The sequence below is a fragment of the Parasteatoda tepidariorum genome, chromosome 6 (assembly GCF_982258835.1).
Source record: "Parasteatoda tepidariorum strain Cologne lab strain chromosome 6, Ptep-v5.0, whole genome shotgun sequence".
NCBI lineage: Eukaryota > Metazoa > Arthropoda > Arachnida > Araneae > Theridiidae > Parasteatoda > Parasteatoda tepidariorum.
Genome location: NC_141760.1, coordinates 58,321,390 through 58,344,069, shown reverse-complemented (window position 1 = coordinate 58,344,069; position 22,680 = coordinate 58,321,390). Strand labels below are relative to the sequence as shown.

At 27.9% G+C, this 22,680-nt stretch overlaps 1 protein-coding gene across 11 annotated transcripts in view; it reads right to left on the bottom strand.

Annotated features, from left to right (window-relative positions):
- Positions 1-22,680, bottom strand: part of LOC107447394 (neuronal acetylcholine receptor subunit alpha-7-like) — a 414,295-nt gene that overhangs the window by 125,174 nt on the left and 266,441 nt on the right. For 6 of the 11 annotated variants that reach the window (XM_087165900.1, XM_043041458.3, XM_071178634.2 and 3 more), the window contains exons 3-4: positions 21,527-21,571; positions 5,482-5,591 (exon numbers count right to left, since the gene is read on the bottom strand). In XM_087165900.1, coding sequence (XP_087022026.1) covers positions 5,482-5,591; positions 21,527-21,571 — 155 coding nt within the window. Of the gene's footprint in view, positions 1-5,481; positions 5,592-21,526; positions 21,572-22,630; positions 22,676-22,680 lie in introns of all 11 variants that reach the window. The other 5 variants (XM_071178635.2, XM_087165901.1, XM_071178633.2 and 2 more) reach the window with 1 other exon arrangement.

Below are 22,680 nucleotides of genomic sequence, written 5' to 3'. Positions count from 1 at the left end.
ACATTTCAGAGTTAATAGGCCTTATTTCTCAGAAACTTAATTTCTATCATTAATATTATATGATGATCTAAAGAAAGTTCTAAAAAAGGCTGTCATTTAAAATATATCTTTTTTAGTTTCATTTAAAAATAATACACTGATTAAACAACAATAAAAATTGCATTGCTACTCATAATAATTGTACCTATAAGTTTTTTTTTATGACAGTGTTTATCAACAGGGATCGTTCGTTAAATTTGAGTAATAAAATTTCCTAGTGTTAAATTTTTCCTAAAATAATTAGAGCATTAGTATTTCAAACTTTACTTGAATTGTTTGGAACGTGGTATCAACTGTTTAATTCAATGATTTTTTTGATTTTTTAAATTTCTATGTTGTTTTCTGCTTACAAAAAGCTTTTATTTTTCAGTGTCCCCCCCAACCTATGGCAAAAAATATACCTGAAATAAAAAAAGAAACCTTTTTCGAATTATTTGTATTTCAATGGATTTTTTTCTATTCTCGAGAAATAAAACAGTTTATTTTTTCATCTTCACATCTCTTAACAAAACACTACACATCTTGCTTTTATTCCTTTTTAGCTGACGCTATAGTAGAGATACGAGAAAAAGGACAACACTATGTATTTTTTTTTTCTTTTTTCAAAAAAAAAAAAAAAAAAAAAAAAAAAAACTGGTTGAGAGAGGGAGAAAATGAATACACTCTTCTTTTTGAAAAGAGATGAAAAAATAGCTAGTTAAACTTTTCAAAGTAGTCGGTATAAAAAGTTAAAAAAAAATGGGTAAAAGTCGGGTGGGGGAGACTGAAATAAAAGTTGCAATATCATCAAAAAATATTCTTAAGAAAGATAGATAGAAAAATAAGAAGTTGGAAATAAGCATCCAGAAGAAATAAAAAGCGTTGGCGAAAGCGCAAAATAAATGGGGTTTGACGAAGCGATAAAAGAATCGGTAAGAAACTCGAGCTTATTCGCGATTAAAGACGTAATTCAAACCTGATAAGAGAAGTTTGGCGTAAAATATCTTTTTTTTTCATCAAGTGACGCCAGATGCTTTATTGGCAGTAATTCAAAAGGAATTGTAATCAATAACTAGTTTAGCTCGTTTCTATTTTTCCAGAAATTTCATCTAAAATCTAAAATGTGTAGCCTCAGTAGACGTATGGAATATTTCCCCAATAAGGCAAACAAAAATCCTATATCAGTTAAATAAAATAAACAACGCATAGCTTTATTTATCAAAATTGTAAATAAAGTGTTCTGAAATTAAAATCTATAAGCCAATGATTTCTTGCGTTTTTTTTATATAAAGAATTCGATTTAAAATGGATCGATGAGTAGTTGAAAGTATGTGCACTACTGTATTAACTAAATTGCAGAGTTTTTAAAAGTAAATTAAACAAGATTAAAAAGGAATTTCAAAAAAATCGATTTTAATATCCCTCATAACAATCGTTACTGCTATTTCTGATAAATGTTTTTTTTTCTCTTTAAATCCAAGCAGCTGAAAAAAAAAAACGAATATTGATTGTGCAAAAGTCAAGATTTTATCAGTCTTATTTTTTGATAGTGTTTTTAGCAATATACAAAATGATGAATAACTCCAAAGTTATTTTTTGTTTAGTGAAAATTCATTTAATTCACGATTCACATTGAAATAAGTTTAAAAAAAAGTAAATTCTGTGAAAGTGAGTATTTAAATTTTTTTTTCGCTAATTATGTTAATATTAGAATTTATATTTAATGATGTGGGATACTGTATTAACTAAATTACAGAGTTTTGAAAAAGTGAATTAAAAAAAGAATAAAAAGGAAATTCGAAAAATCGATTTTAATATCCCTCATAACAATCGTTACTATTATTTCTGAAATTTTTTTTTTCTCTTTAAATCCAAGCAGCTGGAAAAATAGCGAATATTGATTGTACGAAAGTCAAGATTTTATCACTCTTATTTTTTGGGCGCGTTTTCGTAATGTAGAAAATGGTGAATAATTTCAAAGTTGTTTCGTGTTTAGTGAAAATTCATCTAATCATCAATTCACATTGAAATCCATTTAACAGAAGTAAATTTTTCGAAAACGTAATGTTTTTAACAAAAAAAGATTGTGCTAATTGAGTTTATATTAACAGCCTACCATCACTAACAGCCGAGAAGAGAGACATGTTATACACATGGCCTTAAGGGATAGTACAGCAGCGTCCCGAACCCTGAGTCAAAAAATGGGATCATTTGCAAGACAACAATTGTATACACGAGCAGTTCGACGACGTTTGCAGCAGCATGGACTGTCAGTACGGCGACCATGGCTTCTGTTACACTTGACGCTGCATCACAGGCAGGAGGGCCTCCAAAGGTGTGATCAACGACGAACCTGGATGCAGAAATGGCATGACGTCGTCTTTCAGACGAATCCAGGTTTTGTATACAGCATCATGATGGCCACATCCGTGTTTGGTGACATCGTGGAGAACACCCATTGGCAGCTTGCTTTCGACATCGTCGTTCTGGCCCATCACCTGGAGTAATGGTATGGGATACCATTGGATACACGTCTTGCTCCCCTCTTGTCCACATTGCCGGCACTTTGAACAGCAGCCATTACATTTCTGATGTGTTAGGGGCAGTTTCTCTGCCTTATCTTCGAGACCTCCATAACGCTACGTTCTATAGGATTACAGCAGGACAATGCACGACCGCATGTTGCCCTCACTGTCCTGACCTTCCTTGACACAGAACATGTTCGCCAGTTGCCCTTACCAGCACGTTCTTCTGATCTCTCACCAATTATAAGTTTCCGATCATTGGTTGCCGAACAACTGGCACGCCACCACTCGTCAGTCACTACGGTAGATGAATTGTGGCATAATGTTGAAGCTGCATAGAATGCTGCATCCGTCCATGCTATTCAATTTCTTTTCGACACGATGCCCAGGAGAATAACTGCTGTTATTGATGCCAGGGGTAGCTGCTCTGAGTATTGATTCCTCAGGATGTATACATCCAAATATCCTGAAAATTAAATCACTTGTTCTTCCAACTATTATGTATGAGTCCAATAAGTATCATTCTGTTATTTGCATTCCTTCTAGGTGTAGCAATTTTAATGGCCAGCTGTGTAAATTAGTGTGAACGCTTTTTAAATATGTTATAGGCTTTATTGGATTATAATACTTTTGGTTTTTAACCTGGTAAGCAATGTGTGGTTAACACAACCAGAATATAGTTAAGTTTACCGTGTTTCTGGCTCTTTGGGAACACCAACAAGCTCGACAATTTTTACCGTTTCATTTGGCACTGATTTTGGGTAAAATTATAAATAAAATATGGCTTTATAACTTGTGACAAAATTTGGTAGTTTTTTCAATATTAGTGCAAGTCAAAAATCATTTATACGTTTATCATTTAATCATTTATTATTCATTATAATCATTTAAAAGTTACTTTTTGGTTTTGAAAGTTGCATTAAATGTGTGGTAAAACGAACTTTAATTTTGAAAATCTGTATTTCTGGTAAGCCGCTACTATATAAATGGAAAAATTACCAAGTGAATGGCCTAAATACCGCATAATTTGATTTTATTAACCAGAGTTAGGGCATTTTGTTTACCACAAATGTCATTGCTATACAATATGGTTTTTTCTCCCTGTAGAAATTGTTTACTGCTCAACTATTTGAAGCTCTTTACCATTCCTTTTGAGATAAAAACTTAATAAAACATGATAATATTTATTTCTAAATTATTATATCATACTCGATATCATTGTTTTAATACAAATCGAGCAGCATTTGTTAAATGTTAATTGCAACATTAAACATTTATTGCAAACGCAATTTTTTATGTATTATTTTCTTGGAGTGTTAATCATACGTAGCAATTATTATACCTCATTTATTAATTACATGCAAAATTTACATGTTCCTTGCAAAAAAAATGCTGTTAGCGTTTTTTTTTGTTGTTAGATAGCAAAGTAGCTCTCGTTGCACCTATTGCTGCAAAACTTTCCTAAACGTTTTGAACAAGTAGAAATCAATTAAATTTTGATAGAAAAATAACGCACTGAACTCATCAGACACGAAATGTTCCTTCAAGAGCAAACGAGTTGTAGAACAAACGAAATGATTCGTAGAGCAAATGGAACAAGTTAGCCAGATCAAATTTCTTTTGTTGAAGCCAAATTGCAGGGGAGAAGGGGTAATTATTTTATGATGACAATTGAAAACAAATGTTTAAAAGTTAAATGAAATTTTATTCATTGAAACTAAAATAAAAAAAGTTTGCATGATTCTTTTTCCCAGTCTAGAATGGGTAACCTTCTAGACTGTTCCTCAATAGCTTGAAAATTGGCTTCTGCCAAATACAAGAATGGTAATTCAGAAAATAATGATTGTGTCACTTTACTTCAATCATCCTTATTTACATTGCTCACTTTCTTATCCTGACTGGTACAGTGTTCTGACTAGCGGAAAAATCAGATTCAGTGCGCCACTGCATTTTCGAATCTGAGTTGTGATAGTTTCACACGATACGTAATTTAAACATGAGAAGTGGCTCATAAGCGGACGCAATGAAAATGGTTTTGTGGAATTCGTGGAATCGGTTCTAACAAAGAATGTAAAAAAAAAACACTGAACACAAAAAATTCTATTCTTAAATCCGAACAAGTAAAAAAAAAGCAAGATTTTTAAAATGTTTCTTAAAAGTCACCAGTTTTTATGGCACCAGTAACTAATAAAATATCTATCGGGGGAGGAAAATACCGGAAATGACGCCTAGTAATTCATTTAAAAATGCATCGAGTCATAAATTTACCCCCTCTTGTGACTTAAGTGACATCACTTTCTTGAGCCATTTAAAGCAGAAAGTCTAGTGGCGACACAGTTAGGAATTTTGGAACAAATACCATGCCTTATATTTTGCTAATTGAATCTTCCAATTAAATGCGGAAGTTGAAGTTATTTCTCAATTGTTTCTGTCCTCCCCCAATACCACCAAGAAAGTTCTTGCTTAGTGAAGAACATTGTTCCTGCTTTCTCCTCATTTACCTTCAAAAATGTTAAATGCCTTTTGATAACATCATGGTGTATGTTTTGTTCTTGCACGTTGTTCTTTCTCTCTCTGAAATAGCAATATTCAAAAACAAGAAATAAATGTACTAACAAAACATATTCATATTTTGTTTTTCTCTACCTTTATCTTACTTCTTGTTACTCTTTTTAGAGAAACTGTAAGAAGTATACACATTAAGCTTTATATTCAAAGGGACAAAGCAAAGCTGTCCCTTAAATAGAGGATGTCTTTTATTCGGATTTGTCTTTCTCAATATAATGCTGATATATATTATGGTATTATTTTCTTTTTATTTCTCTTCATTATTCTTTTGAGCTGCATTTTTGTTACTTTTAATATTTATGCTATTTTTTTGTTATTATTGAATAAACAATTTAGTATATTTCATTGGAAAAATTAACAACTCACTCACCTATTGTACATAAGGACGTCTGGTTTCCAAATTTTGTGCGGAGGTATTCTAAGATCTTGTATACCTCCAAACTCTGAGGCGTTCCACCTGAGGTTCACATCCACCCATTCCTATGTTGCATAACAAACATACAATAAGACATGTAACAGATTATCAAAGAAGGAATTATAATATTATTTTATATCGTTCCGCCATTTAAATATCAAGAACTGAAATTAATCTTAACATTTTTTCTTAAAAAAAAAACTATAAGATAAAAGTATTAAAATGGGTTTAAAAATGTATATATATTTTTTTCAAATTTGTTGTTTGTATATGAAGTTATAAGGTTACTATAAAAAATACATAAAATAAAACAAATTAATTTTCTTAAATAAAATTACAATACGTTTATAGCCTAATCGATTGAATACTTAATGCGGGAGTGAAGTATATTTTTAAAAAAAAGTGTAATGAAAATATAATGTGATTTTAAATGTTGTGTTATTTATTTGCGTGATTTTAAATGTGATAAAATAAATAAGAGTGATTATTTTAGCATAACTAAAAATTAATACGTATCAGTCAAGGATACATGATTTTTTTTAATATTTGAAGAACATTTTATTTATTTTATGATTTTTGATATTAAGGAGGAAACTTATGCATGGTCAAAATTATTTTCTTAACAATAACATATAATTAATACTTATTTCACTGTAATTAGAATTTTTTCGAAAATTCTTTAAAATTAACGATGCATGATTATTAATTTTTAAATTTTTATACTATTTTTTTTCTCTTTTAGAATCCTTATAGTCAGTTAGTTAATTTTACTAGTTTTAAGATGAATTCGTTTCAAACTAAGTTTTTGTTTGGTTTTTTGGATGATAAAAATATTAATAAGAGCTGTCTTCTTTATTATTAATAATTATGCATTTATTGTACCTCAACCCAATTATTAGAATAAAAATAAATGTTTCTTCTTTCAATTAACCAAATAAACTTTGGAAATGCAACGTTGAACTTTTTAAGATGTGTTAAAGACTGTTAAAAAGAATAAATTAAATATGTATTTTTACTTTAATGGTATAACAAATGGTGTTAATGGTAAACAAATGCAGTTCATAATTCTTCACTAAATAAACTGAAATAAATCGACCAATAAAATTAATTCCCTTACAAAAATTAACACTAAATAAATTTGATAAAATTAAAATTATGGTCTTAAATAGGAAGCTACTGTTCATTTATTATATTTATCTTTCAAACAAGCACAAATTTATTTTACTGCGCTTACCGAATAAGTCAAATAAAGGAAAATAATTATTAGTTTATACGATTTTTTAATTTCTAGTGAATAATTTATTTGAAATTAAATATCTAATAGAGAGCTACTTTTAATTTCCAATAATATTTTTCAGAAAATAAACTATGATAGTTTTTAAATTGAGCTCCCTATGTTTCAACTTTTTCTTTACGAAAATTGACACTGTTTCTGGAAAGGCTTCAATAAATAGCAATTAAAATAAATTTATTAATTTAAGCACAATTGAATGAAATTAGTAATTACCGTCAGCAGGCTTGCAATTCAAGCATTCGGAAGGTTATACATACATTTTTGATCCATTATTTTTGAATTTGAGCTTTGAAGACTAAATATTAAAATCCTACAACAATTCATTTCCGGTAATAAATTACAATTAATTTAAAAGCCTTTTACTTAAAAAAGGAACAATATAAACATAAAAAATCAATGTTATATAATCAAGGATTTATAAATGGTTTCAAAATTAAATAAATGAAATTGCGAATTTTGTCTGAATTACAATGTTGCAGCTATAAAACATGGAAATATGAAATTCAAAACTATTATTGAAATTTACATTAGGAAAAAGCAATATTGTTTTATATTATTTTATTGCAGTTACAGATTGATAACTACATAAAACTAATAGCAAAATAAGTCAATTAAAGTAGAATGAATTTTAAATTTAAACAATAAAATTCAAATTTAGAGAATGAAATTCAAATTTAAAGAATGAATTTCAAATCTAGAGAATGGAATTCAAATGAATTATTTCATTCCCTTCAGTTTTATAATCCCTTGTGGGATTGTCATATGTTAGAAGTTTTTTGGAAAGTGTGGCTCTTTAACACAATTTCTTTAATTACTATTTTACCATATTCAACCTTAACGGTCAATTAAAAGAAAGGAAGGAAAATCGCTTATTGACTTTTTTCATTTAATAGGGTCAAATAACCAAAATTTTATCCCTGAATTTTGAAAACTTCTTAATTCTTTGCAGCTAAGTACATACTTTAGCAGAGGCGACTAATATGTCAATTTCATGACACGGGGTTGAGTCCCAACGTTGACGTCACAATATTTGCTCCACCTCTCACGATAGATGGCGCCACTAGATAAACTAATTAAGTTTCATTTCATTGCTCAATGGACTAAATACAACTCCACCTGACTCCAATGTCAAAATAAGTTACATTTTGAGAGTTTTGAAACCATACTATTTGTTAATGGTCACAAAATCTTTAGTTTTGTATTCATGTTTTTTTTAACTATATCACATCATATAATATATCTCGTTTTTTTAACCAGAGAACATGGTTTCAAAACCATGAAGGTAAAAAAAAATGTTTCTAACCATAAATTTTACGATTCCTTAAATGGTCAGACTACTGTCGGTTATTTCGCCATAATTTCAGAGGGAAACTTCTTAACAATGCATGTTTATTAAAGCCGTAAAATTTGAATGCCCTTACATTAGATTACAATAAATAATAAATATGTTTTAAAACTAAAATTTTGTTTGAATGTCAAACAGAATACGTCTTTAATAAAATAATGAGTTCTTGTTTTGAATCTATAAATTTTGTTTTCTTTTACAAATACATTATTTTATCGTTTTATTGAATTTTTGAGAAGTTCACTTTTATTTTTTTTTATTAATGAAGATTGTAGAGTTTGTATTTTATTATCTTATTGTTAGAAAATTAAAGAAAAAATATTTTTCTTCCTATAAATGCTTTTATAATTGTTGTTGAAGCTGGAATAAATATAACTTTACCTAAAATCGCAATTTTTTAATGATTCAATGAAACAAAAGCTTATATTCTTATTCTTCTTTAGGCTTGTTTAAAATGCATCGTTGGTGACGTCCATTTTTATCTATTTCATTCTAATTTAGAACTTGGGCGAGTAAGCAAATGTTTTAAATCCAAAACTAACTACTTAACCAGGGAATTCGAGTGTTTTTAAAATGATCCTGCATTTGTTATTTTTCCATTTACCAGTTTGCAACATTTCTCAAATTTTCTTGAAATTTTAAATATTTAAATAGTAGGAAGCATGACTTTTATTGATATTCTAATTTATTTAAATGTTTAAGCAAGGGGATAATTTCTTTCAATAATATTAGAAGTTAAGAATTTTAAATTATATGGTTAAAAACCAATATTTATGTTTCGGTTCGAATAAATCATTTGTTAGATAATTAAGGATGATAGTTTTTCTGAATTATTGTTTTAATTTGTGCTTGAATAATAAAATATAATATGTTAGTGCACTTCGAAGTTGCAGTTTATTTAAGGACTATAAGGGCAGTGAAGATTAATAATGTTATTTAAGCTTTTTTTTTAGTTACAAAAATTGAAACTAAAATAAAGTTTAAAAACTAATTGCAGTGTTCTCGAAGAAGAGAAAAAAAAGGCCCGTTTTAAAACAAATAAACAAATGGGAAAAATATGTGCTTAAATAGTGAAGGTTAGAATTTCTTATAACAGTCTTATGTTTAATAAATCTAATCTTAGATAATTTGCTGTTAATGTTCATGAATGTTTTCTTTTACTCACTAAGCACTTAAAATAACTATTTGAACTAGAAGAGTCCCGTAGAATATTTTTAATGTTTATTTTTTTATTATTAATATTATTATTTTTGTGCAAGTAAGCAAAAAGAAGGAGAGTTGAAAAAAAAATTTCAACAATTTAAGTCACATACCGTAAATTTTGATTGTGTTTACAGATATATTTCATTTAAATAGATATTTTGTACATTACCTTAAATCAAACAGCAATAAAATTTTCTAAAGTATTAAAATATTAAAAAACACAGAAAGCTTAAAGTATCGTATTTAATTAACTTCATTCCAAAGTGCAAAATGTATAGATGGAATATAATTAAAATAACACTTTTTAGGAAATAACTTTAGTTAAAAAAATAGCACACAAATACAGTGAATATGAATCACTCATTCAAAATATGAATTCTTGATAATAATGGAAACTAATTATATCATTTAATGCATCCATAGCAATTTGCAATTCTTTTTGGGATGTGTTTTTTATCTTAGATGATTTGTCTTGATATGAAATAAAATAATTAATTATACAATTATAATATATGTGTTTTTAATCAGTTACAAATGAGACTAAAGTTTAAAAATATTATTATTTGTAACTGTATATTTTTAGTTATAACTCTCATTTGAAATTACAAAAAGTATTTCATTATTGCTACAGATTGAATGTTATTATTTTTTTAATTAAAAATTTTAAAAGATAAAAATATGTATAATCAAAAACTTATTTAGATTTATAGTATTATAAATAAAATATTTATCATAAACAAATTCAACTGATACAAATTTAAACGTATTTCAATATATGTTTTTTCCACACTAAAATAATCAAGAAAATTCCAATTTTAAGATTTCATTTAAAACTATGAAATGGGGTGTTTGTTTGAAACCTAATTGCGTTGAGTTTTCTAAAGATATGTCTGAGTTTTAAAATGAATTTTCATTTTGAAATCGAACAGCTGAGGTATAATGTAGTTGAAAATTAATTTAAGCTATCTGTACTGTTAACAATATAAGTAATAGAATATTTCACAAACATTTTGTTACATTTCATTGTAAGTTGGATATGTAATGTGAGGTTGTAGGTTGTGATGGGAGAATTAAATTTCCATAGAAGTTGAGCTACTTGTATATAAGTGTAACTTTAAACTGAACGTTAAACAAAACCATATATGTTCGAATAATGAAAAATAATTGATTTTAATGATCAGACTACGCATATTTTCTGAAGTAAACGAAATTTATTTTGAAACATGTTTAGAAATCTGAGCAATTTTAATCCATATTACGTAAATATTTATTAAAGTGATGTTTATTTATTTGTATTATCCATTCTTTTCAAAATCAATCAGTTCGAAAGAGCAAGCATTATTTTTCGGAAAAGAAGATTTATCTTATGAGTGAGCATTTTTTAAAATTGTTTTGTACACTCTTTTCAATGTTAACTTAAGAGGTGATCTTTTAGTAAAATTTTATATTCAATCAATGTAATAAACCGTTTTTAAACCCATTATAAAGTGTCAAATATTCAAAATTTTAACTAAAAAAATAAAGATAACAAATGCATTAACATTATTAAAAACATAAAAAGTAAAGTTTCTACTTCTTAAAAATTTTACAAGCTCTTTGCTCCTTTAATAATTAAGTTATTTTTAAAATATTGTATATCGATATTTTAAATTATTTTATTTAATATTTTTTATAATACATAAAAGTGTATTGTTTGTAACCAATGATTTATTAACTTTTTTACTATCAATTTTCTTTCTTTTCTTCAAATATAAGCCATTGAGGGAAAAATAACTAACGAAGTTAGTATAAATAATCATTTAAAATATTTTACTGACATTATCAACTAAATGATAACCTAACTAGTTAATACTTAAATATAATACATATTTTGAATTGCTATTAAAAATTCTTGAAATTGAATTAAATAATATAGTACTTGAAATTAAATAATGAACTTGCTTTTCATAAACGATGATAAGTAAATATTTTAAGAGCTATAAAGTGAACGTAAATATTAACTTGATTTTGATATAAAATTGTTTACATTTTAATACTGGGGTAAAAAAAAATGTTGCGAGAATAACAATTTTATCCTTGTTTTCTATGTGACCTATTGAAAAATCTTTCGTCTTTTGCATGTAGATGAATATAGTTTTAAATATTTTGTGCTATCTAATAGCATGCTTAACTTGATTACAAAGTGTCAAACTAATTTAAATAACTTAGTAATTATCTCATTTCTTTTAATTATAGACATCTTTTTGATACCTCCATAACTAAATCCTCTAAAGCTCTATTAAAAACTTATAGTTATTATCAAACTTTGGAAATGAACTAACTTATTTCCGAATTTCTGTTCTGTGGTTTTAAATTATACATGTTGACTGATTTATTATTACAAATGGTAAACACTTTCATCACTTTTTTGACCTAAATATTAATTCCTAATTGTATTTTGCTACATTTTCTTTATTTATATCTTTTTTAGTAGATAAAGTTGGCTTATGTGAACCTCTGCTGTCAGCTCTACCTCTTCTGTCAAATGAACTAAAAATGGTGACAGAAATTGCAAACATGTAAATATTAAACTAAATCGTTTAATTTTACCACAAACATAGCAAATTAAAATATAGAATTCTTTTTGGAGAAAAATATTTTAATGAAAATCGGAATGTCACTTCCGAAACAATATTTTTTTATTCAAACTATCTTATTAAAAGTTTAGTTTGTAGGAAAAAATGTATGAAATACTATTTAAACTGCTATTTTTAAATGTGTTATTTTCAATTACATTCTACGTAAGAAGATAAAAGCAAAATATTACTTTAAAATTGATAGAACGTAAATAAAATATCTAGTTTAAGTTAAGTAAATACAGTAAGATAAAGTTCGTTTCAACATTGATATGGATGTAACATAATATTCGAAATTCCTTACGAAACTCTCCGAAAGACAATAAATTACTTTTCTAACAGTTTGCTTTAAAATAATTACGTTATATTTCTTTCTTAGAAAAAAAAAGAACAAGTAATATGTAATTACGTAAAGTACTTTTTTTCGAATTTAAATGCTAAGTACTTGCAAGGTCTCATTTTTATTGTCTGAGCTTTTAGTATATATTTAGTGATTAGTTTTACTAAACGTTGCTTTTATAAAAATGATTATGCTTTTAACATTAAAAATGATCTTGAAAAAGAAGGAATGAACATATTATTTATTAGTTTGGGAAGAGAAACTTCCTACCCTCAATGTATAATAAATATTACTGCAGTAACTTAAATTGTTGCAATTGAAACAGATAGTTGCGTTAAGCAATAAACGTTCCATAACATTTTATTCCATAAAATTATTTAAAAATTCATAATATTTAATTTTTTTAGTTCAGAATATTTGTTTTTGCTTGATCAAGAAAACTATTCTTCCAGATAATTCGGATTTTCTAAAATTTGTTTTTGAATCCTCCTATAGCACAAGCTTTAAATGGGAAATACCCACCTTTAGCAAGCAGCGTGAGAAAGATGGTGAGCTCTAATTTCTCATTTAAAATCATTTAAGAAATACTTAGGCAATTCAGGTCTGGAGATCCAGCTGGCCATTCCGGAATATCTTTGCTTTCAAGATATTCTTAAATCAGACCATCGTGTTTTTATTCATAACAATGATAAACTGGCCACCGACAGGCCGCTCAAGTATTTGGAATAGGGTACGTCTCTAACATCTCATTCCCATACTTAGTGTCAACAAAGTCAGTGTTATTGTCAGATTTTCAGCGTGTGTAGAAGTCAGTATTCTGCCCAAGAAAGTCAGCGCTTATAGAAGTCACTAGTCTGTATCAGAAAGACAGCGTGTTTAAAAGTCGGTGTTCTGTACCAGAAAGCCAGCATATCTAGGTGTTAATGTTCTGTGTCCGAAAGTCAGCGTGTCTGGAAGTCACGATTCAGCACTAGAAATTTAGCGTTTTTTGATGTTAGTGTTCTGTGCCAGAAAGTCAGGCTGTCTAGAAGTCAGTGTTCTGTAACACAAAGTTAGCGTGTCATAGCAGAGTCCACTTAAACTGGTGTAGGCAACTTCAACCTCGGACACAGGTGCCATGGCCTTATGATTTTCTCATTGATGAGCCTTGATTAAGAGTAAACAATGATTCTCGACGTGTTACACAAACACGAGAATAATTTATAAACGACCCTCCAACATCTTCCATAAAAAGGACCATTATGAAGGTCGAGGTACTGCGTTGCACGTCGGCGTAATGCTGCACGTCCTCACAAACATGTATGTTCGTCAAGGAGACACACAGACTTCCCGGAGTTATCCCTATTAGATCTTAATATTTTCCAAATCCCTTATAGACAAAAAGATATTAGACCTGATATCTAATAATCTATTATGTAAAATTAATATTATGGTATTATGAATGTGATAAGATCTTAGATATTATGTAGAATTGTTAAGAGGTAGCGTCGTTCCTCAATTCATTTTTATTTATGAAAACAAACGTCTCGTCCAAACTGGGTTAGAATGGAAGAACATATTGAAGACAAAAATATTACAGTATATATAGCATATAGTATATATAATATATATAGCGAGTTGTGTTTGACATTCATCTCATCGAAAATGCATACTCTCTTAAACACCATTGAAGATCACTAAAACAATCTCCTGAGGCCGAAAGCTGCAAGGACGGAAAGGGGGATATATTACTTCAAGAACTTCCATTTACTGTCCTAAAAATTTGTTAAGTTTAAAAATAAAATGAAAGTTCGTTTCAAGACCTGCCAATAGAGGTGTTTGTATTCCGCATTTTTAACCCTAAGCAAATGCCGTCTTGCTACATTGTTTCGGACGATGCTGTTGAGATGCATATAAACTAAAGATCTTGAGTTAAACTCTTAATAGATTAATCTTAAATTTTTGCTATGCTTTAATGTATTTTTATATAAAATTTCACTTCATTCAGTTCACCATATCTTGAGCTATTGCCCAAATTGAGTTAGTTTTTTTTTTACACATAAGTGCAGGTATACTACATAAAAGTTAACATTTTAAAATAAAACAATATCTAATTTTCCACGGTTTTAACTGTTAAGATGAAATAAATACAATCTGGATAGTTAGCAATTGATTCAATCATTTCTAATAAATAATAACACTAAGAATAAATAATAATGTTAGTAATTTAACATTATAATTATATTTATAATTTTTAACTGATTCCATTCTTCAGTTTTAGTTTAATTATTTGGAAATTGAAAAGCTTTTGACATTCTTTATATTTAACTTATTTTGTTGTCAACGATAATAGCTAACAGAGGCATGTCAACTATTTGTCTCAGTTTAGCTAACAAATGGGATTCTCTAATGGATCCATTAACTTTTCTAAATCCAATCAATGGAGAGGATGAGAGGAAAAATCACAAAAACTATATCTGCCTTATTGCAATCTTTTTATTGTTGAATAGTTAGAATATCTGCAAAAAGTTTAAAAAAAGTTAATTGTTTGAATCTTTCATTGATTGCTTATTTTTTTCTAACGTGTTCCCAAAAAATAAAATGTTCCTATTAATATGATTTTTTATTTAAATTATTGGGTAATATTTCTATTTGTTTATAGTTAAAATCTGTATGAAAGAAGCATTGCTTGTTTTGATATTCATGCTGATTTATTCTTAAAGATAGTATTGCTAATTTTTCAGCTATTTCCGAAATGTTTTCTTAGATACAACCACAGCATAAGACTTGTTTGCTTTCTAATATACATCTAATATAATTGCTAATACTAGAATACAGTTGCTTATAATATCAATATAATATAATTTCAAATATAATATAATTTCTAATATAATATAATTTCTAATACTAGAATATAAATTTGATACAAAATTATTTTTTCTTTTGAAAATCTTAAAAATGAATTTATATAAAAGGGATGCCAATTGCTCTGCTTTCCGCGAAAGCTTCATTTAATTGATGGCAAGCAAAATAGCATAACTTGCAGCATAAATATAACTACGCCTACTCTTTAAAAGTTTCACCACAAGATAATGGCAATAAAGTTGCATTTCATATGGATACTTTGAATTTTTGAAATGTAGTGGTGGAGAAATTATTTAAAATGAAATGTGCTAAATTCAAAATTACTTAAATTTCATTCTCACTGGAAAATACACTTTTACAAAGCGGTGCAAGTTGGCCTCTCTGATATAACCTTTTTAAATTAGATTAAATTATACTATTTAAATACATTGAGTAATACTATTAAAATGCATTGAATTATACTACTGAAATATACTAATTACTACCTCTTTAACTAAAGGCATTTTTATTTCTCTAAAATATTTTAAATATGAGAAAAAGTTCTTGTTGCCCATGATTTATACTAATGCATTGATCTATTTTGACATTTCCGTTTTAATTTTAAGTAATAAGTATTGGTCAAACAATAGAGTTTAAACATTATTATTTTTTATTTTTATGTATGATTTAAAACCATAAATAGTTTGTAGAACAATGTTTTAAGAATTTACAATCATTTTTGAGACTTATATGGATATTTGCTTTAAAAGATAAATTAAAAGGGAAATCTGGTTTAGAATAATTAATTTTTATGAAGGTTAAACTTATTTCGATTTAAACATTTCCATGTAATAGCGAAACTTTTAAAAAATGTTAAATATTTCTTCGCAAATATTCTTTTGAATGCAAATTGTTATAAAGTATTTAGTACCTGAATGTTAATCTTTCACTTACGGCTGGTACAACATGTGGATCACATGAGATGGTACAGCATAGTACACCGTAAGCAAAGGGTTAATTGTAATCTCCATGTAACGTAAATGTAATGCTTGTAATAAATGTCTATGTAATGCAAATGCTTTTAAGTTTAGCAAGCGTAGGTAGTTTAATTATTTAAAACAAAAGTAATTTTATGTTTTTGAACATTTATTGAACGGCTCTTTTCTGAGTTTTAATCGAAGATTTAAAATCATATCCTCAAAGCTTCGATGATTGTTCTGAATTTCGTCATTCATCCATCAAAGAAATTACATCTTATTTAATTTACACTACATAAAAACTCATACTTATTTTCAACTGTTTAAAAATATTCCAAGTTTTATTTTAATAATTCAGAAATATTCAAATTGTTTTAAAATAAGCAGAAAAGATGACCCCTTTTTCTGATCAGATTTTTTTTGCTGTATATGTTTACGTTTGTTTAAACGTAAATGTACACAGGGAATACGTTTGTTTTATCAAACACAGTGAGTGCAAAGTTTCGCAATAGATCTCTGAAACTTCATGCACTTGAATTTTTAAAACTGATTTTTTATGAAAGAATAATAAATTTGAATTGTAATTTTTTTTCTATATTTATATAGCTTTATATGATTTATATTTTGAACTGAAATGTAATTTATTTTAAAACAAAACTGGATACTACCGTCTAAGAGTCATAAAATTATCATAAAGCTGTTAACGCAAGCTATATTTCTATTGTAGATAAAAAGTGACATTTTTATTATTTTATACATATATTTTTGTTTAGGATCATGTGGAAATGAATACAAGTTAAAGCTTTTTTCCAAAGTTTGCCAGTATTTCTTAACCCTAGATTCCAATAACCCATGTATCACTGACATCTTTACTATTGTATTTTTGATCGTCAGCCAAAGACGATAACATTCAGTCTATTTTATTACCTTGCTTTGTTAAATATAAACACTTTATATTATCTAGGACTGACGATATTTAATATAGCTTTTTACATATTTGAACATTTCAATTAAAATTGTAACCACTGAAAAGTTTTGTTTTCAAAATATAGATTTAGAGTACAGTTAGTGTGTAGGATATTATACTTGCAAATATTTTTTCTAAATGCATGTTATGTTGACTATAAACAAATAACAAAAACATTTTCCTTTCAATATTCAAACAAATTTTGATTTTGCTAGATTTAAACTGTTTAATAAGGTTAAGACATTTATTTATGCTGTATTTAAGTATTTCGATATCTATGTGGTAAATCTAAAATTTTTTTTGGACATACTTAGCATTGAATAGTAAGTTATGTGTTTCGGTGTTATATTCATCTCAGTTTTTTTGTTCTTGTGTTTTAAAAACATGAGTGTCGAAAAATATATTAATGGCTTCATACTTTTATTTGATTAAATTACATTTACAACGATACAAGTATTATGTAAACAAATATTCAAATATTTACTTTATATGTATGTAATGCTGATTAAAAATTTCGTGATTTCGCTAGATTTATGTCATTTAATAAGGTTAAGTCCTTTATTTATGCATTATTATCCTTTATTAGTCCTTTAAATATTTCTATATATCTATGACAAATAAAAGAATTTCAATGCATTTTTTGTTATATATTTATATAGTAATATTTGTTTGCTGTATTTTATTATTTGTATTTTATTTGGTAACATTTTCATGCATTTTTTATTAAACGGAGCAAGTTATGCATTGAAATAGCTTATTTATCTCAGTTTTTTATTTTTCAGTTCTAAAAACATGAATTTCTAGGAAAAAAATATAATTATGTATTTTTATTTGATTAAATAAGTTCCAAGAAGGTAAAATTTTGAATACAATGTTTTCTTTAAAAAAGCAAAACAAATATAGACACTAGTTTCATTAGTTTAGGTCACTGTCTTGGCGTACCAACGTATTTTGAATGAGTGCATATTCTTAATAATTAAAAATCAATAGTTAAAGAACATGTAATGTAATTTGCTAAGAATGATGATGAGGTCTAAAGGTTCAAAGTCATGCAGGTTTCAGAGAAAGTGAGAAAAAGTAGAGAAAGCGTAGAAAGTGAGCGTATGAATGAATAAGCGGATTGTACATGCGGCACTGTTATATATATTTGTACAAAAATAATGAAGTGAAGCATGCAAAGGTGAGCAGTGAAGTGAGTGATTTGTGCGACAGGCAGTGTCATAAAATGATGAGGTGAAAGGTAAGGACTCCATCTTGTGGCAAGGAAGAAATTGAGTTGTACCAATCTTGGTACATGGACGCAATTTTTAAAATTTTAGTGGGATACCTAGTTTATCTGTAAGAAGCTGATTACTATTAGGTTAAGATCAATTACGCTTCCCACTGAAATTCTTGCTTTTCCCATCAAACTTATTACGTTTCTCTTAGAATTTCATATCTTGCTAGTTGACTTTCGTATGCTTCCTCTTAGACGTTCGTTATTGAACTTCTTACGTTTCCCATTAAACTTCTTATATTTATCTTAGAATTTCATATGTTGTTAGTTGAATTTTAATATGTTTCCCCTTAGACGCGTTGCATTCATTGAATTTCTTACGTTCCTCAATGAATCTCTTACGTTCCTCTATGAATTTCTTACGTTCTTCTATGAATTTCTTATGTTCCTCTTTGAATTTCTTAAATGTTTCATTGAATTTCTTACTTTTAAGAAATTATTTTATAAAGAATTCCATTAAATAAGTTTCAATTTTCTTATAAACTTTTATTTCATTCTGTTTGAATTTACTATTAAGTTTTCATCGAATTCTTGTTAAAATTCCCCTTTGATATTTTGCATATTTAATTTTTCATATCCTATATCATAAAGTTAAAATTTTTTATAGCAAAATGAAAAGAAGAACTATATGGATACGCGTTTAGTTACACTGAGACAAAAAGTATGGCCAAATGAACCCAAATGAATGGTTTTCCTAAATGATTTTATAGTTTGGTTTTATTAACCAGAAGTAGGGTTATTTTACTAGAAATGTGATTACTAAACAGTACGGTAATTTTACCGGAATTTATTTCTTCTTGTATTTATTGCCTAGTTAACTCTAATATGAGTAAAGTCAATTGAATACCTAGTACGAAGTTATAGTAAAACATGTGGAATACTCTGCCTATCTACATTTGAGCAAAACATAAGTTTGAGCATTCTTTAAGATTGCAACATAAAGTATCTGTGCTGAAATAAATCAGTTTTTTGTAGCTCACGTTCTACACGTGACTTAGGTTTAGTTCAAATCTGATGGTAACGGCTAATCGTACTTAGTATATGTATGATACAGAGAAAATCTCAAAACTTATGGAAGAAAATTTATAAAATGAGGTAAAGGAACTTTTAAGCTGCTTATTTTTAAAAATGAAATGTAATCCTCACTCCATAAAGCAGATTAATTCTGCAAATTAGAGCTTAAAACGAATAATGTTAAGGTCTCCTGACAGATTATGTAGATGAGATATGATTAGAGCAGCATTCAGTGTGTAGTTAATTGTTCTACGCCTCACATTTTTCTTTAGAAAGGGAATTTGTTTCTATTTGCAATTCAAGTATTTGAAAAATTGGACAGTAAGAAATGCATTTATGTTTAGATTATTTTAAATTTTTCTGCTCTATTTTAATATTTACATGGAAATAATTTGGATATGATTGTGTTTAAATCAAAAGCATGGATTTATCTGAGAATTGTGTTTTTAGATTCACATTAAGTTTATAATTAGGGTTAATTACAATTTAATAAATATTTATCGACAAAATCACTGAATTTATTTTATCTATGTATTAATGGCCGAAGGTGTTATTATTATTTTCTTATATAAATTTTTTTTGTATTTTAAGTGTAGAAAACTAAAAGCTACCTGTAAAATTTTTTAACTGCCACAAAATTCTGATAAGATCTGGTGAATTGTACCCGCCTATTAAATTACACAATTGATATCGCAGAATAAGTTATAAGTTCTATTTATTTTTAAATGGCTTCCAAAGTCACTATAAAAGAATGCTTTGAAAATTTCAACGAGAATTAGCAGCGCTTATTGTCTATAAATATTTATTGTGATTGAAATGCTTTAGAATTTCAAACAAAGTTTCTTATAACCATAAGGAAGCAGTTAAAAAAAATTCTTAAATTCATTATAATTGCACTTAAAACTGTCCGTTGATTGCAGGAGAAAGACAAGGAACATATGTTGTCTTCTATATTAGTATTGTTTAGTATTTAATCCCTTTATTAAATTATATAAACATTACTTTCTTCACTCAAGTACAAGCATTTAATCAACTCTTATTTAGGAGATATAATACATCCCTTAGTTTCAACATCCATATACATAATGACGAAAACATAATTAAAAAAGTTAATTAATTACTTATATCGTGTTATTTGAAGCAAGTAAACACTTGAAATTCCTTCCAATTGCTATATTTTGGTAGTTTGTTTGGCAAATGTACCAAAAATATGTATACCAGAAAAAAGTGTGTTAATCTGTTCGGGTTTGATTTAAAATATGCTATTTCTCTTTTTGTGAATCTTGTTCCATTAAAATCTACATTCGATTCAATTCAGTTAAAATATGATAAAGAATTCGAATTAAAAAAATGTATATGAAATTGCAGTTAAACTAAAACAAATGAATTTAAATGAATACGTGACAGACTACTATAGTTCAATCTAAGTTAATCTTATTAAGGTGTGTTGCATGCGTTGATATTGTATGCATCTATTTTCTCTAATGATATTGCTGATAGTTCCACGTCATAATACCTGTCGTATGTTATGAAATTTATTAGTTAATTAAATTCTCATGCAAAATCTCTATTTCGCTTCTACAGTTTTAATATAATCCATGCATTAATTAGTAGTCTACATTCCTAATTTTTTTAAAGTGAAGATGCCAGTAATTTGTTTAATGCTGTAAATTGATTTGAATCTCTCTAAATTTAGTATAATAAACTCTAAGCGATGCTTTTTAGAAGCTATAATGTTAGCAACCTCAGCCTTGTTTAATTGCCTTTATATGGCCCTTCACATGCAATTTATTTTCATGCCAAATACCGGTATAAAAAACCACCCAGCTTTTTGTCAAAGTCTATAGAATTAAAATTTTTTTTTGTTCGAAATCAGCTGGTTTGCAAGAGGCTAAAATAAACTAGGATGCCACCATGCATTTGATAACGATAGGGCCGGATTAGGCTTGGCAAGAGGATAAATTAAGTTGAATTAGTTTTAAATTTGTGTTAACAATTAAATCAACAAATTTCATAGATAGCTACCATTTCATTAAAACTGTTTAAAGCTTTTTCGATTTTTATTCTTTAAAAAAAAAACTTTCCGAATGTTCAACTTTTTTTATCCTCTGAATTGAGCTGACGTATCGTATCATTTCAAACTTACCAATTTTAACCAGATATTTGAAATAATTTGTTGGTTCTTTTCGTCCTATAAGAGGGGAAACGAAAAAAAGAATATAAAATAGAGAATCATTCCAAACACACAAACTTTTTAAATCAAGCACACAGTTGCTCTTGTGCAGGCCTGAAAACAGGGTACGCAAAAATTATAAATAAACAGGGAGAGTGGAATATCGGGTCTCAATAGGAGAGAAACTAAAGTAATAGCTGGTTCTAGAGACTAGCAATGTGCAATAAGGTCACATTTTACCTTATGCAAAAGTAAGGTCATATTTTGACTATAATTCTTTAGTACAAGGTCTCGTTTTATCGTATATTACGTGTGTGAAGTTAGTTTATGAAATAAATTTCGGTTATATGGTGAAATATTGACTTAAATCTTAGGCAGGTGACACATTGAGGAAGCAAGTGGCAAGATAGAGGCATACGAGAGGCAAAATCTCATACTATTGCATTAGAATGCGCACATTCTCTGGGGGTACTGGATTGGAGATCGATCACTCTCTGATTCAGGCCAAAATTACGATCTGTGGATGAATGAATGGGTCCGCTCTATAAGAGGGTGTGACAGAAGTCGAATTCTTGGCCATAGATGGCGCCACTGGAAAAAAAGAACAATCGCACCCCCTCTGCCTAAACAGGCATACGTCAAAAACAGCAAAAGAATGCGCACTTTCCCTCTGCGCATCCTAATGCAAAGTATAGGAATTCGTCACGTGTATACCTTTTTTTACCTGTTGCTTCCTCACTGTGTGGCCTGCTAAAGCTCCAGTATAAAAACATATTTTGACACTAAATATAAATTTAATCTCATAATTTTTTTATAACCGTATTTGAAGTAGTTTACTAATACGGTTGGGATAGTTTTCACTTTATTCAAAGAATAAAGTTTGATTTTCAGTAATTAAATCAAGCGATTCTAAGTTTAATTATTTTGAGTTGAAAGGCAAAATATATTCCTTCTTACACATTGCTGACATGTAATAGTGAGAGCAGTTGAGGATTAGGTTTTGGTTCTTTCGCATTTGACTAAAAATTTGGTTCTTCGTTTTGTGTGTTTTTCACGTTTTAGAATGAAAAAACTTACCAGATTTAACCAAATGTTTGATATTATAATTTGATTCTTTTCATCCTGTA